General features: G+C 45.0%; 1 protein-coding gene across 1 annotated transcript in view; it reads left to right on the top strand.

The window, feature by feature from the left end:
* Positions 1-1779: 1779 nt before the first annotated feature.
* The window catches only part of MAP1LC3A (microtubule associated protein 1 light chain 3 alpha), a 38361-nt gene continuing 27013 nt past the window's right edge, over positions 1780-13127 (top strand). The window contains exon 1 of the mRNA XM_079980147.1: positions 1780-2120. Within this exon, the coding sequence (XP_079836273.1) occupies positions 2081-2120 (40 nt within the window). The 5' untranslated portion in view covers positions 1780-2080. The remainder of the gene's footprint in view (positions 2121-13127) is intronic.

Here is a 13127-nt window from a genome sequence, read left to right as displayed (position 1 = left end):
GCGGGAGGCAGTGGAAGACAGAAGTGCCTGGCGTGCTCTGGCCCATGGGGTCACGAAGAGTCGGACACGACTAAACGACTAAACAACAACAACAAAGTTTAGAGAAAAGGCAAGGAAGACATGATAGAAGTTTGTAAAATTACGCATGACCTGGAGAAAGCAGATAGAAAGAAAAGTTTCCTCCCTTTCTCATAATGCTAAATACGTAATACTATAACTTATGAAGCTTAATGTTGGAAGATTCAGGACAGATAAAAGAAATTACTTCTTTATACAGCACATAAACCACGGAACTCACTTCCACAGGAGGCACTGATGGCCACTGGGTGCAATGCATGTAAATTTTACAAGTGCACAGTAGGCTGGTTTCTTCATGCACTCGGCTCTTTTCTATATCCCGGCATTATCAGAGTTCAAGGATGCATTTCAACCAGGTAAAACCACTCAAAGAGGGTGTGAAGCAGGTTGTGGCCTAGGGAGACTCCTGAGGTCCAAATAGATTTGGTGCTAGGGACTTAAGGTCCCAACCTCTGCTGCAGTAGAACTGGCCCTTATAATTAAAAAAGAGAGAGAGAAGCAGGAGACTAGTTGTGTTTAGAGACGTGAAGAGGCCTATAGGTTTTTGCAATGGGAGCTGGTGCTGCTGGAAATTCCACAAGGAGCCATGCTGGATTTCTTAGCCATGAAGCTCATTGAGTGACCTTGGCCAAGTAGTCATGATCTCTCCGGACTGTCTAACCTACATCACAGAGTTGTAGGGAGGATAAAATGGTGGGATGAGGGTAGAACACCACCTTTGGGTAAAGGTAAAGGTACCCCTGACCATTAGGTCCAGTCATAGACGACTCTGGGGTTGCGTGCTCATCTCGCTCTATAGGCCGATGGGGCTGGCGTTTGTCCACAGACAGCTTCCGGGTCATGTGGCCAGCATGACTAAGCCGCTTCTGGCGAACCAGAGCAGCGCACGGAAACGCTGTTTACCTTCCCGCCAGAGTGGTACCTGTTTATCTACTTGCACTTTGACGTGCTTTCAAACTGCTATGTGGGCAGGAGCTGGGACTGAACAACAGGAGCTCACCCCGTCGTGGGGATTTGAACCGCCAACCTTCCAATTGGCAAGTCCTAGGCTCTGTGGTTTAAACCATGGTGCCACCCTCGTCCCTCACCTTTGGGTACCTGCTCATAAAAATATAAATAAGCATATGAGACCCTGCTCAACCTCAAAGCTCCTTCTGACCCAGAATTCCTGTTCACATAATTAGGTTATTCTCCTTGGACTATTCAGTAGGAAGAGGGCACTCTGTACATGTTCAGAGGCATTTTACTGGGTTCACGGCATCACTATGGCTATATCATCAAGAGAAGGGGAAAGGCTTTATGGATTGCTCTGAAGGCGATTTGAGGCTTTCTGCTTTGATTTATTCTTGTGGTTTATCAGAGCCTGTAAGGAAGGATTGGCGGGGAGGGGGAATCCCAGGTTAAGTCTTCGATGAACGGGCCTCTTCTTAGTTTAAAAGAGAGACGCGAGGCTCCCTCCGTAGCGAGGCCTGCGCCACCTAAAAACATGAGCCCGAGGAAGGAGCACTCTGTGCATGCTCCTCGCCCTTCCCCGAGCCTGCATTGTTCCCTTCCCCGCGAAGCCCAGCCTCCACGCTAGGGCGTCTGGAGCGGAAAGAGGGCCGAGGACTGCCGGCTCCGGCCGCGGTGCGTCCCTGGCAAGGAGGCCGCACTGCAGAAGGGGCGGGGCCGCGCACCTCCCCTTTAAGGAGGCTGCTGGTGAAGTCACCGCTGCTTTGCCAGCTCCGGGAACCGCCGAGGATCGCCCAGCCGGCGGCAGCGACGACGAAGCAGCAGCAGCAGCAGCAGCAGCAGCGACAGTCGGCTGGTTCTTGCCGCCCGCGAGGCACCTGCTGCCCTTCGAGGACTTAAATAGGCGGCGTCCTCCGGCAGCCACAGGCGGCTGTGGGGAGCTCGGCCGCGTCCCTCTCCAGCCGCGGGGTCTTTGGAGCCCGGGCAAGATCCCGCTGTCCCTGCTGAGTCGCGGCGCTCTTGGCTCACACCCCTTCCATCCCCGGCCGAGATGCCTTCGGACCGGCCTTTCAAGCAGCGGCGGAGCTTCTGTAAGTTCCTACGTCGGTAAAACGCTCGGCTCCCAGGCCCAGCAGGTTGGGACAACGGGGTTTTTTTTGGTGGGGGGACAGGGAGCTTAACGACGCCGTCCCTCCTACGCTGACGTTTTGGGGAGCACAGGCGGGGGCGCGCGGAGGTTTGGAGGGCGCAAATGTTGCGGGGGGGGGGCTGGCCGCCAAAGGAGCCCATTTTGCTGCTCTGCATTAACGCTGCCGCGGAATTAAGCGGAGGAGCTTAATGTCCTTGTTTTCTTCGCTCTTGTTTTTTCCACCCAGGGTGCTTCCCTTTTCTCCGCCTCCAGGGTTCCTTATGCTGTTGGAGAGGGCGCAGTGGGCTAAGAGCTGGAGAGGGGGCCGTGCTCACACCCCCTTGGGGTGCCTCCTCCCCAAGATTATTTAGATTTCGGCTCCCTCCAGCTCACCTGCGTCTCTCAATCTAGGGCAAGGCTTTTAACTCGTACCTGTTTGGGGTGTGCGAATGAGAAGTGCCTGAAAACCCAAGGGCAGGTGATCACCTCCTCTCCAAAATGTGCCCTTCGGTCACCCAAACCTAAGGCATTTTCATTAATATTCCCCCCTTCCCCCGTTAAGGAAACTTTGGTGGGCTGTGCTGGGTGACTCAACACCCTTTACTGGGACAGATTGCTTTGCTTCTGGCATCTTCCCACTTTTCCCACCCGTTTTGTGGGGCTCTTTTTCATGGTTTGGGGTGGGTGAGTGAAAGAACTGGGCAGTCCTCCTAATGACAGGGGCAGCTCCTCCTGCCTTGTCCCCCCCCCCAACCCCACCTTGTAAAAGAAACTTGAAACTCGGTGCCCAAATTGCTGCAGGTTCCGCCCCTCGGAAAAAAAATAATCCCTCCTTGTCTTGGTGTATGTTCAACCCAGACCTGGAGATAAATGCGCTTTGGGCGACTCTGGGAGCTGTAGGCAGCCAGGTGACTTTCTTTGTTTTGCTTGATCGTTCAAGTTTCCTGCTGCTGATCCAGGCAGGGCAAGGAGGCAGGAAGGAAGCCCGAGGTAATTAGCAGCTGCTGCAGCCCAGCCGAACCCTAGCGGTGATGTAATGCCTACAAATAAGAAAACGGGGGGGGGGGGGGGCGTTGATGTGGTCCAGCCTCTGCAATGATGGGGGCTTGGAACGCGGAGCTGGAAAGCCAAGTCCCTGTGCCAGAGAAACCCCCAGCCCTCGAAAGAGCCAAATGTGCGGTTGAAGGAGAAGCTCCGCTGGAAGAGAGCCATTTCACTCCCACTCGGGTGGAAATATTTGCTGCCTCCAATGGGATCCAAGGCATTCAGCGGGGTCCCGCCCCCGAGATTCTAAGCGCTTGTTATGCCCACAGTATTCCCACTTGTCATTCTTCTGTTTTGATTAATGGAGCAGAGAGTGTGGCTTTGGGTAATCTGCTGTGTCGGTAGATTTCTAGGGTCTCCAGATTGTTATCCCCTTTTGCTGAAAATATCTAAGAATACACACACAAACATAAAAAACCCACTGTAGAAGCTGAAAGGAGGGACAAAAGTTTATGACTCTCCCCCCCCCCCCCCCCATGGTTAGAAATTGGCAGCTGCCTTTGGTGAGCGATGGTTTGGAATAGGCACAATGTATATTTCGTTGGTCTTCCATTTGAAACCAACATCCTGTTCTGATCAAGGGCAGCTAAAGGGCTCCTGAGAAATATTAAGCTCTCCTGTTTTTCACACATCCGCTGCCCTAAAAGTACCGTACTTCCAGAAAATGTAAAATACATTCTGTGTTCAAATAACTACCTTCTCACTTGTTAAATTGTCTTCAGACTGATAGTCATTAATCCTTAATTAAGGATTAGATTTAGATCTGTATGTTGTTGATGTTTATACTTCTCCAACAGTTGGACTTTGTTGTTAGTTGTTGTATTCTGCCACTGTCTTTCATAGAGGATAAATAAGTACAGCGCTGGACACTTATTCCTCTCTTGGGCATAATAGTTCATTAAAAAAATAAGGAAAGTTTCTAGTCCTTATCAATTGTGTAAGATAAAGCAATTCAGAAACATGGAAGGATGAGCTGGATCTGTAGTCATCAGGGGATGAGTGTGATGCACAGGATCTCATTTCTCCTCAAAATTCCCATCCCTAATCTCTGTGATTCATCTATTTTCATTCTGTTTCTCTGCCTCTTCCAGTACATTCCAATTTGGCCACTGGGTGGTAGGAAAACAAAATATTTTATGTAAAACAAGAACACATGCATAACTTACAAAACTAGTTCAGAGCACTGAAGTGAGTCCACAGGGAAGTTCTCTAGCACATCCCTATTGTGATGAATTGCAGTTGTGCAAGAGCACTGCTCTTCATCTATGGCAGCCTGGGCATTAAAATGACAGCTTGCTGAATGAAGATCAGTTGAATGCTTTTGGAGTTTTTCACCATAAGCAGGTTCTGCTGCTTCAGAATGATCCTTTTTAAGAATGTTTACCAGACAGGTTTGTGTTTCCTCCAAGAAAATGCCAGTGACTCATCAATAGTTTTCTCCTATCATAAATATTGACCCTGTTCATTTTCCATTATTCATTTTTGACTCAAAGCAGCTGTCAAGGCCCTTGTGTCCCCTTAATGGCTATGTCTGCAAGTGAATAGATGCTTATCAGATTATCAAGTATTTTCTAGTCATCCACCTCCTCCCTATTTTGGCATTCAGTTAGGCTTATATGTATCTAGGATTGCTGTGTTAAGTTTGCTGAAATACTATTGCATTATTTTCTTTTATTTTAAAGGATTACACCTTAGTTAAAAACACTTTTGTCATATAAACAAGATCTCTTATTTCAGATGCCAGCTTGGAGAGTGTTGTTAGCTAGAAAGAATGACTGTTATCAAATGTAGATTTATTCTTTTTAGAAGAAGCATTGTTATGTATCTATTCAACTCCTAAAATAGTGTGTTCCCTTAAACTGTTTTGTTTATATATATAGGGGGGGGAGAGAGCTGGGAAAGACTATTGATGGCAACAGTGGTTAATTATTATTCTCTTGGTGATCCAGAATGCCTTTTTAGTGCACACCCACAAAATAACATGGGAAGAGTCCAGCTGGATCAGAGCAAAGTTATATCTAGTCCAGAATCTTATTTTCTGCAGTGGCTAGCTTGAAGAAAACAGTCTTCCCCTTTGTCTCAAGCATCCAGAGAGAGATACAACCTTTTTTGTACATGGAGGTTTCAATTAGCTGTCATAATTAGCACCCACTGAGGATCCTCCATGAATTTACCGGATCTAATCCTTAAAAGACATTCAAAACGGCAGGGAATTCCATAAGTTAAATTTGCATTGTGTGAAGTACTCCTTTTTATCTGTCCTGAATCTCTACCACTTTTCAGTGTTGTTGGGTGAATTCTAATGATGTTAAGGGGGATATCTGTAATAACAATAACAATAATTGTAATAAGAATAACAATAATTGTACAACACCCAATGCACTAGGTTGTCCTGGCCACTCTGGGCAGCTATCTATTTGTTTCACGTTGTGCACAATCTTATAAACTACTGCTCTGACCTTTGGTCCATCTCTGGACCCAGCATGAAGTGCTGGTTTTATATTTCAAGCCCGTTAATGGCTTGCAACCAGGATATCTGAAATATCACACACATATATACCTGAACTTTGATCCTATTTGTAAGTCCTGCCCTGAGTCACTGTGCCCAGTGCAGTGAGGAAAGTGACTACAAGCAAGATGGCCTGCTCATTGGTGGCACCCCAATGCCCTTCTCAGAGAGACTCGCCTGGTGCCTTCTTTAAGGTTGTGCAGGCACTAGGTGAAGACCTCTTATTTTCAGAAGAACATAAGAAGAGCCCGCTGGATTAGGCCATTAGTCCATCTAGTCCAGCATCTTCTTCTCACAGTGGCCAACAAGAGGAATGTGGGTTGCCCAAACATAGAACCAGGGTGCAACATCTCTCTACCCACTTGTGATTCCCCAAAACTAGGCCATGTTTCCCAGACTTTTCAGGGGAGGGGTAGTGTCCTCTGGTTTTATTCCTATCTCTGCTGGTAATGTTGTGTGTTTAATGACCCTTGTATCATACTTGTCTTTAACTTTCATTTATGTTTGAGCCACCTAGAGAACAATATTATTGGTTAATCCTATTTAAAAACAGTTGATGACAATGATGATGATGATGATCAATAATAAAGCTCTATTGTGCACCTCACTTTTTATTTTCCCACCTCAGTACTTCGCTATGTTAATCATTTTCCTAAATTTAGAAAAACTTCCCTGTCTGATTCCCTTGGGGGTAGTTCTTATCAGAAAGAACCAGGCAATTGACGTTGTACAAGCCTACTTTACCATTTTTTTCAGCTCCACATCCATTATGTGTGTGAGTTCTCTGTCACCCCTATTTTATTGTTGAAGAATTTGAGGGTGAGAGGGATGACTTGACTAAGGGCATCCAGGGAGCTGATGACTGGGGTTGGATAGGTTTCCTAATCACCTCATGCAATGTAACCAGAAAGCACCCAGGAATGCAAGTACCTTAGTATTCTGTTATCTGAGTACTGTTTATCCAAAGACTGAAACAGATGTGATACTGCAGATCTGTGATCAGATCCCCTGAATATTTTGTTTTGGGTTTTTGTTTTTTGTTTAAAACAGCTGGGGTGGTGTTTCAGTTTTGTGCAGAGCAGCAACTCTGGTGGAGGCTGTAGAAATAACAAACCTGTCCTTGGCCATACTGTCCCTCCCCAAAGCTGCTATTTAACTTTGGGCTTTTTTGGAAGGTGGGGGGAAGCCACAGCATGGGTATCTGTACTTTCCCCTAGTGAGGCAAACAGGGATTTTGTATAGCTAAATGCAAGCCCCCAGACGAAACATTTGCAGTGGAGAATGGGGTGCTGGAATGAATATTACATTGGGCATGTCATTGTAAAGATGTGGCTTCTTTTTCTTTTTAAATTAATTGGGAAATCTGATCACAGATTCTTCTACATGGCACTCTGCATTGCAGATCCTATCCTGAGCAAGGGGTTGGACTGGATGACCTCTAGAGGTACCTACTAACTCTTATGGTTATGTGATCTTCTGTGCCGCATCTGTTTTGGTCCGATAGATGTGTCTTGTGTAGGCTCCCTTCTTCTGTCATTGAAGCCTTGCTGAACTGGCATTCCTGAAGGTTTTGTATGCCCTTCTGGAAGCAAATGTTTTCTCCAAAATGTTCTCTTTTGTTGTGTGTGTATTATTTTGCACCAAATTCAGATTCCACCCAACAGGCCACACCACAGATCAGCCTTCGATATCTTGTTTATCTCCAGATGTATTGGAGTGCAACTCCCATCTGCCCTAGCCATTACACGTTTGTTGGGCTGATGGGAGTTGTAGTCTGAAACATCTGGAAGGCGAAACAGGTTAGCAAAGGAAGCCATAGAGAATGTCTCTTGCTTGATGCTTGAAATCTACCACATTCTGGGGTTATTATGTGGTATGTTGGTGAGAGCTGTGGAAAGTTTGAATTATTCTTGGAACCCTTGTCCAGTAATTTCTAAGAAAGCTCATGGAATGGTTTTCAAGTGTTGTCATGCTGTGACAACACGCTGCTGTCACGCTGCCTTGTCAGTGAGCAACTCTTAAGTATTGTGCAAGCACATTTGAGGTCACACCCCTGCTTTGAACCTGTGCAGCAGCTTGGCCTGGGCTAAAATATTAACTTAGCAACAAATTGAAGAGTCCTTAAGCAGGTAGGGACTGCGGGGACACTACTTGTCCTGGGATGCGACCTTTTCCCCTGAACAGGTTATTGTGTTTTTAACAGATTATAATGGGCAGGCAACACACTGTTCCTGTTGAGGAAAGCTTTATCCCATCGAATTTCTGCTTGCTGCAGCTCTTAAATGTACAGGAGCCCTGTCAGGAAAAGGTGGAGGGTATAACCTTGGACCAAAGTTGCAAAGGCACATAATTATAATGAAGAGAAATGAGAGGAATTACAAAGAGCACTTGACGCCTTAAAAGCCACTATGGAAATGACACCATCATGTGTTGCACTGCTGTGTTTTTCATAACACTGTAGCTGACTCTCCCACATGCCGGAGACTTGAATACCTCTTGAGCTGCTTGTTGTCCTCACAAACCGCTTACTCACCCGCCCTTTGCCCAACCTCCCGCCCCAGTCGAGAAGGGAGTAACAAAAACAAAAATATCACGAGGCTTTTCTGACTACCAGGTATTTGACTGCTGCAATGTATATGCCATCACCTATCTAGAGCTGCTGACGTCTTGGCTAGTGAAGGGCAATGGCTGAAGTTTGCTTTCTCCCTCCCAACCGCCTGCTGTGAGCTGGGGGGGGGGGAGAACAGCTGCTTTAGATGCCAGGTGGTGGGCCAAGTAGGAGGAGAGCAGCGAGCTTGGCTTCTTTCCAGATGCCCTCTTCTCTCCTTCCTTCCCACCCCCCTCTCTCAATCCCAGCCATCCCATTTGAAAGCAAACAGGATTAAAATAGCCTAGGAGGCACAGGGGGCTGGAATGGCGAGGTCAGGCAAGGCAGCTGCGACTGACTGTTACGTGTTCCTTTCAGCTTATTTTCCACATGCCCTTTTGGCTCTCTCAGCTGACTGGTTTGCTAAATACTTTCTGGGAAGAAAGGGTAGAGGGGGGATGTTGTCAGCCAGCCAGCCATCTGCATTGAGCCAAAGATGTTGTTGCTTCTATGGAGAAAGTAAAAAAAAAAAAAAAAAAAAAAAAAAAGTAGTCATGTTTTCCTTCTCTACCTCCTCCAGGATGGGATTAAGAAGCACAGCAGAGAGTGTGTTAAGGAAAATGCCTCAGGGTCAAGTGCTCTTCTGGCTTCTCTGCCCTTTCAGGCCCTGCAAAGTTTACAGTCGTGGGCTGGGCCTGCAAGGCAAACAGTCGTCACAAGAACATCTGTTTACAAAGTGTTTGAAGCTGCTGCACTTTTCCTGTCCCACGGAGGAGTTCCTAGGGAGAATCTCCTGAAATTCTACAAGACCTCTTTGTATCCTGTACACTGTTTTCGTAGGCCCCACCTGTACTATTTAAAGCAGCCATGGCTTCCCTCTAAGAATCCTGGGAAATGTAGTTTGTTAAGGGTGCTGAGAGTTGTTAGGAGACACCCAGTCCCCTCACCAAGCTAAAACTTCCAGAGTAGTTTAACAATGACTCTTCTTTTCCCTGGGAATTATGGAAGTTGTAGCTCTGTGAGGGGCCAGAGTCTTTCCCTTTTGAAAAACTTCAGGTGCTCCTGTTTAGATGTATTTTTCCACTTTTTCCCCCCTTTTCTTTTACGGCTGATTTTTGGATGTAGTTCTAGGTTTTCTTTGTTTTCATGCTTTGAAAAGCCTTGATCGTGTTTATTTGTCTTTGCCTTCTGGGATAAGAGTCTCCAAGGTTGTTGAGCGAGTTGTTCCCTTGTAGTGACAACCTGATGGGGAAAAGCTGAACCCAACTTGATGGAAACTTAAAAGGATGAGTAGTTACATGTAGATGAGGCAGAAGCAAGCAGTAAAACATGTCATCATCATCATCATCAGTTAATTTATTCATCTCCTTGTAAAATACTGTCTCAGGGCAAAAGTTAATTAAAAACAGTTAAAAATGCAAAAACAATACTAAAACTCTGGGTGCATCACGTCCAAAATGAAAACAAATTGCTGTGTTCGCCCCACAACTATTTTAAGAAAGGCATCTGTTTTCAGTCCAAACACTTTTGTAGAGGGAAGTAGGAAGCCATTGTTTAGCCCCACTCCCCCAATTAAAATATCCATCTCTCATTGCACTATAATGAAAGGCTGCAAACCTGTATACACTGGGAGTGTCATTGAATTTGATGGGGATTTACTTATGAGTAGACACATACAAGATTGTTCTGTAAGTTTGTATAAATGGGTTTATTCAGGCCATGCTACTCTTTTCAACTGTCCACTGCTTGTTCACTGCAAACCTGCTCTTTGATCCCACGAGCATTCCTGCAAATTTTAGTTCAGCCGTTTTTAAGAGGTCCAAATGCATAGTGGACGAACAAAGAACTTTCCCAAATATATAGAAGAAGCATGTTGTCATATAATGTATAAATAACAATTCATTTCAAGGCATGAGCCAACTCTTAAAATACAACCCACATGTTGCAAGTTGAAATTGGGCTATTGTTACTGGAATATGAGGCCTGAGTTGGAATGTTGATCATGCCAGTCCTAGCCTTGCCTCCTTTAATTGTCCACTCCTGCCTTGCTGCATTCTAACTTTATTGCTTAGGTGTGGCCATGGCACAATGACACCTTTCATATAGCTATATACAGTATATTTCTGACAACAATTCCTCCCCAGGATACACAATTCCATGATGCTGTATGTGCTTATCAAAGTAATACTAAACAAGGTTTATTATTTATGTAGTGCATTTCCCAAACAAAATACTTTATTTTACATGTTGTAAGCCACCTTTTTATATTTTAAGAAAGGGCAAATTATAAATTTGCAGATAAATCTCACTGGGCAGTGCACGTTTCTCCTCATAATTAAGTTCCATTGAGTCAAATGGCGCTTACTCCCTGATAAATGGGTATAGAATTACAGGCCGAGGTGGCTAGATTATGACTTGCTTAAGACCATCCAGTGAATTCATAGCTAGGTTAAAGTTCTGAACTGGGACCTCTGAATAGTAATGTTTGTAGCCCGTTGTTGAATAAGAGTTTCAGTAGGTTTAACGATAATTTTTAACAACCAAAATAAATTATCCTCATAATCCTTGTAGAAGCTTGACTGTATATTTTTCTTTCTCTTGAGTTCCTTTCTTTCAGTATAAGATTGTGATCTGGCACATAACCACTGGCATGCAATCTGGTTGCAATAGGACTTCTGCACACACAGCTGTGCTGAGCATTGTAGGTTAAGTAAATATTTTTCTAAAAGAAAACATTCAGTGAAATTTGTGGCGCTCTGAAACACTTTCAAAACTTAAGTTCTAGCAGAGTTGCTGGATAATGGAGGGCAGTTGTTGCTTTATACGAAAGTGGCACTCGTCTACAAAATATTTGGCCAGAAATCTAGGTCTCTCTGTCTCTCTTGTTAAAAACAATTTCTTCTTAAACTCATTTGATCCTAACATACAGTAAAAGTTATTGGCCAGGGTGGACAACCTTTTTTTTTCTGTCTAGGCCTGCATTTCCTCAGAGGTGATAGATCTATCAGGAATTGCAGATCTACAATGGTAGTGGTGAAACCAAAGGTGCATGGGATCTCATTCCTGTTCCATTACTTTCTTTTCCCTCACTCTTCCACCCCATTTTCTCAATTTCACCTTCCTTGCTAACCACCTGATATTAACTTTAAGGGCCACCTGAAAGGGGTGTGAAGGCCACTGTTTACTCACCTGTCTTCTAGAATTTCTGGTTACCTGACGAGGAACTTGACTGGATCAGACCCAGGGTCTGTCCAGTCCAGCACCTTATTTCTCACTCACAATGGCCAACCAGATGACTTTGGGGGAAATAATAGCAGGGTGTGGCAGCAATATCCCTTCTGAGTTGTTTATCTACTACTCTTTGCTATTCAGAGCTATAGCTATTCTAAATGTATTTAGTGTACTTTGTTAATACTGTGAGATGCTTTGAGTTGAAAACAGGGATGAGAATCCAATAATTAAGTCCAAGTATTATATAATACACCACAACACAACACTCTTTTTGTCCAACCTGCCTGGGCCCATACTTTACTAGCTATCCCTAAGATTCCAAAGAAGCAAGTATGAACGGGGCTTTCTGCTTCCTGAGCCTCAGGCTGCCAACTTACACAGTATGTTGTTTTAAACTGTTTTTAACATTGAGTTTTAATGTGACTGTCCCCAGTGAAAGGCCATTTAAAATGATGATAAAAGAAAGTAAACAAGAAGTTAGGAACTGGATTCAGTTCCCCAGAGAGACAGAACGCCAGACTTAAATGATGTAGATTTCGTTTTAAAAGCTAAAAGAAAAGAGAGCAGCATTAACAAGTAGCATTTGAGATAATTAAAAGGCCCATAAAAGTTATAGTTCCAGAATCCGATTGGAAAGAGTGGTTGGGAATTACGAACCAGAATATAATGACAAAAGTTAACTGATCCCAACTCTATGCATCCCATTGAGCGTTATCTTAAAGGCTGTAACAGGTGACAGAAAACAGAAGGCAGAGGAAAATGCAAAGGTATAAAAACTCAGGGGAACCCCGTGAGCCAACCAGAAGTCTTAAAAGCTAGAATCTTCTAGCACTTTGGTGTACGTGTTTTCTCATAGCTGAAACTAGTTCCCAGATAGCATGCCCTCTGGCCTTAAAGCATAATATGTCCAGATAACACAGGTGTCTCAACTTGCTGAGATCATTCCAGTTGTTAGGAAGTAGCTTCTCTTCCAGAGACCAGTTTTTACCCCAAGGCGCAAGTGATGACACCATTTTCTTAACAGGGTTCAACAGCCCAGTGCATGGAATTAACCTACCAAAGCATTCCTGGCCGCCACCCCACCCCCACCGTGAGGACCCTTCACCCTGCCCCTTCTTTTGCTGAAATTAGGGTTGAAAAAAGCCGTCTGTTGTAGCCAATAGAAGGCTAGTTGCTGTGTGTTGGAAATTTTGGAGTCACCACTGGGGAAGGGTTAATGCTTTCTTTCTTGCAGCAATCCCACCCATCCCACCAAAAAGAGCCACCCCCACCCCCCACCCCCGCGGCAATTGCAGTTAGGCTCAAAAGAAGTCTTTTGGCTCCAAGAGAAGGCTTTTTTCTAACCCTGTGGCTCTTTTGGAGACTTCAGTAAGCAAGGGTGGGTTGCCCCCTCCCTGTAGGCAACCAGGAATATCACCAACTCCCCTCTTTAGGTTTGGGAAAAGCTAAAACATTTCCTTGCATTGAGGGGTGCGTGTGGTGGGTGAGGGCCCACAATTGTTTCTTGGGTTTCTGAATGTGCCCATGGGCCCTGTTCTAACTGCATACTTAATAATGCTTCGAATAACTCTAATAGGGTGAGTCATGCCAAACTTCCC

Source organism: Podarcis cretensis, assembly GCF_951804945.1.
Source record: "Podarcis cretensis genome assembly, chromosome: 6".
Lineage (NCBI taxonomy): Eukaryota > Metazoa > Chordata > Lepidosauria > Squamata > Lacertidae > Podarcis > Podarcis cretensis.
The sequence above is the reverse complement of the archived record's forward strand: the minus strand, read 5'-3'. Positions and strand labels throughout refer to the sequence as shown.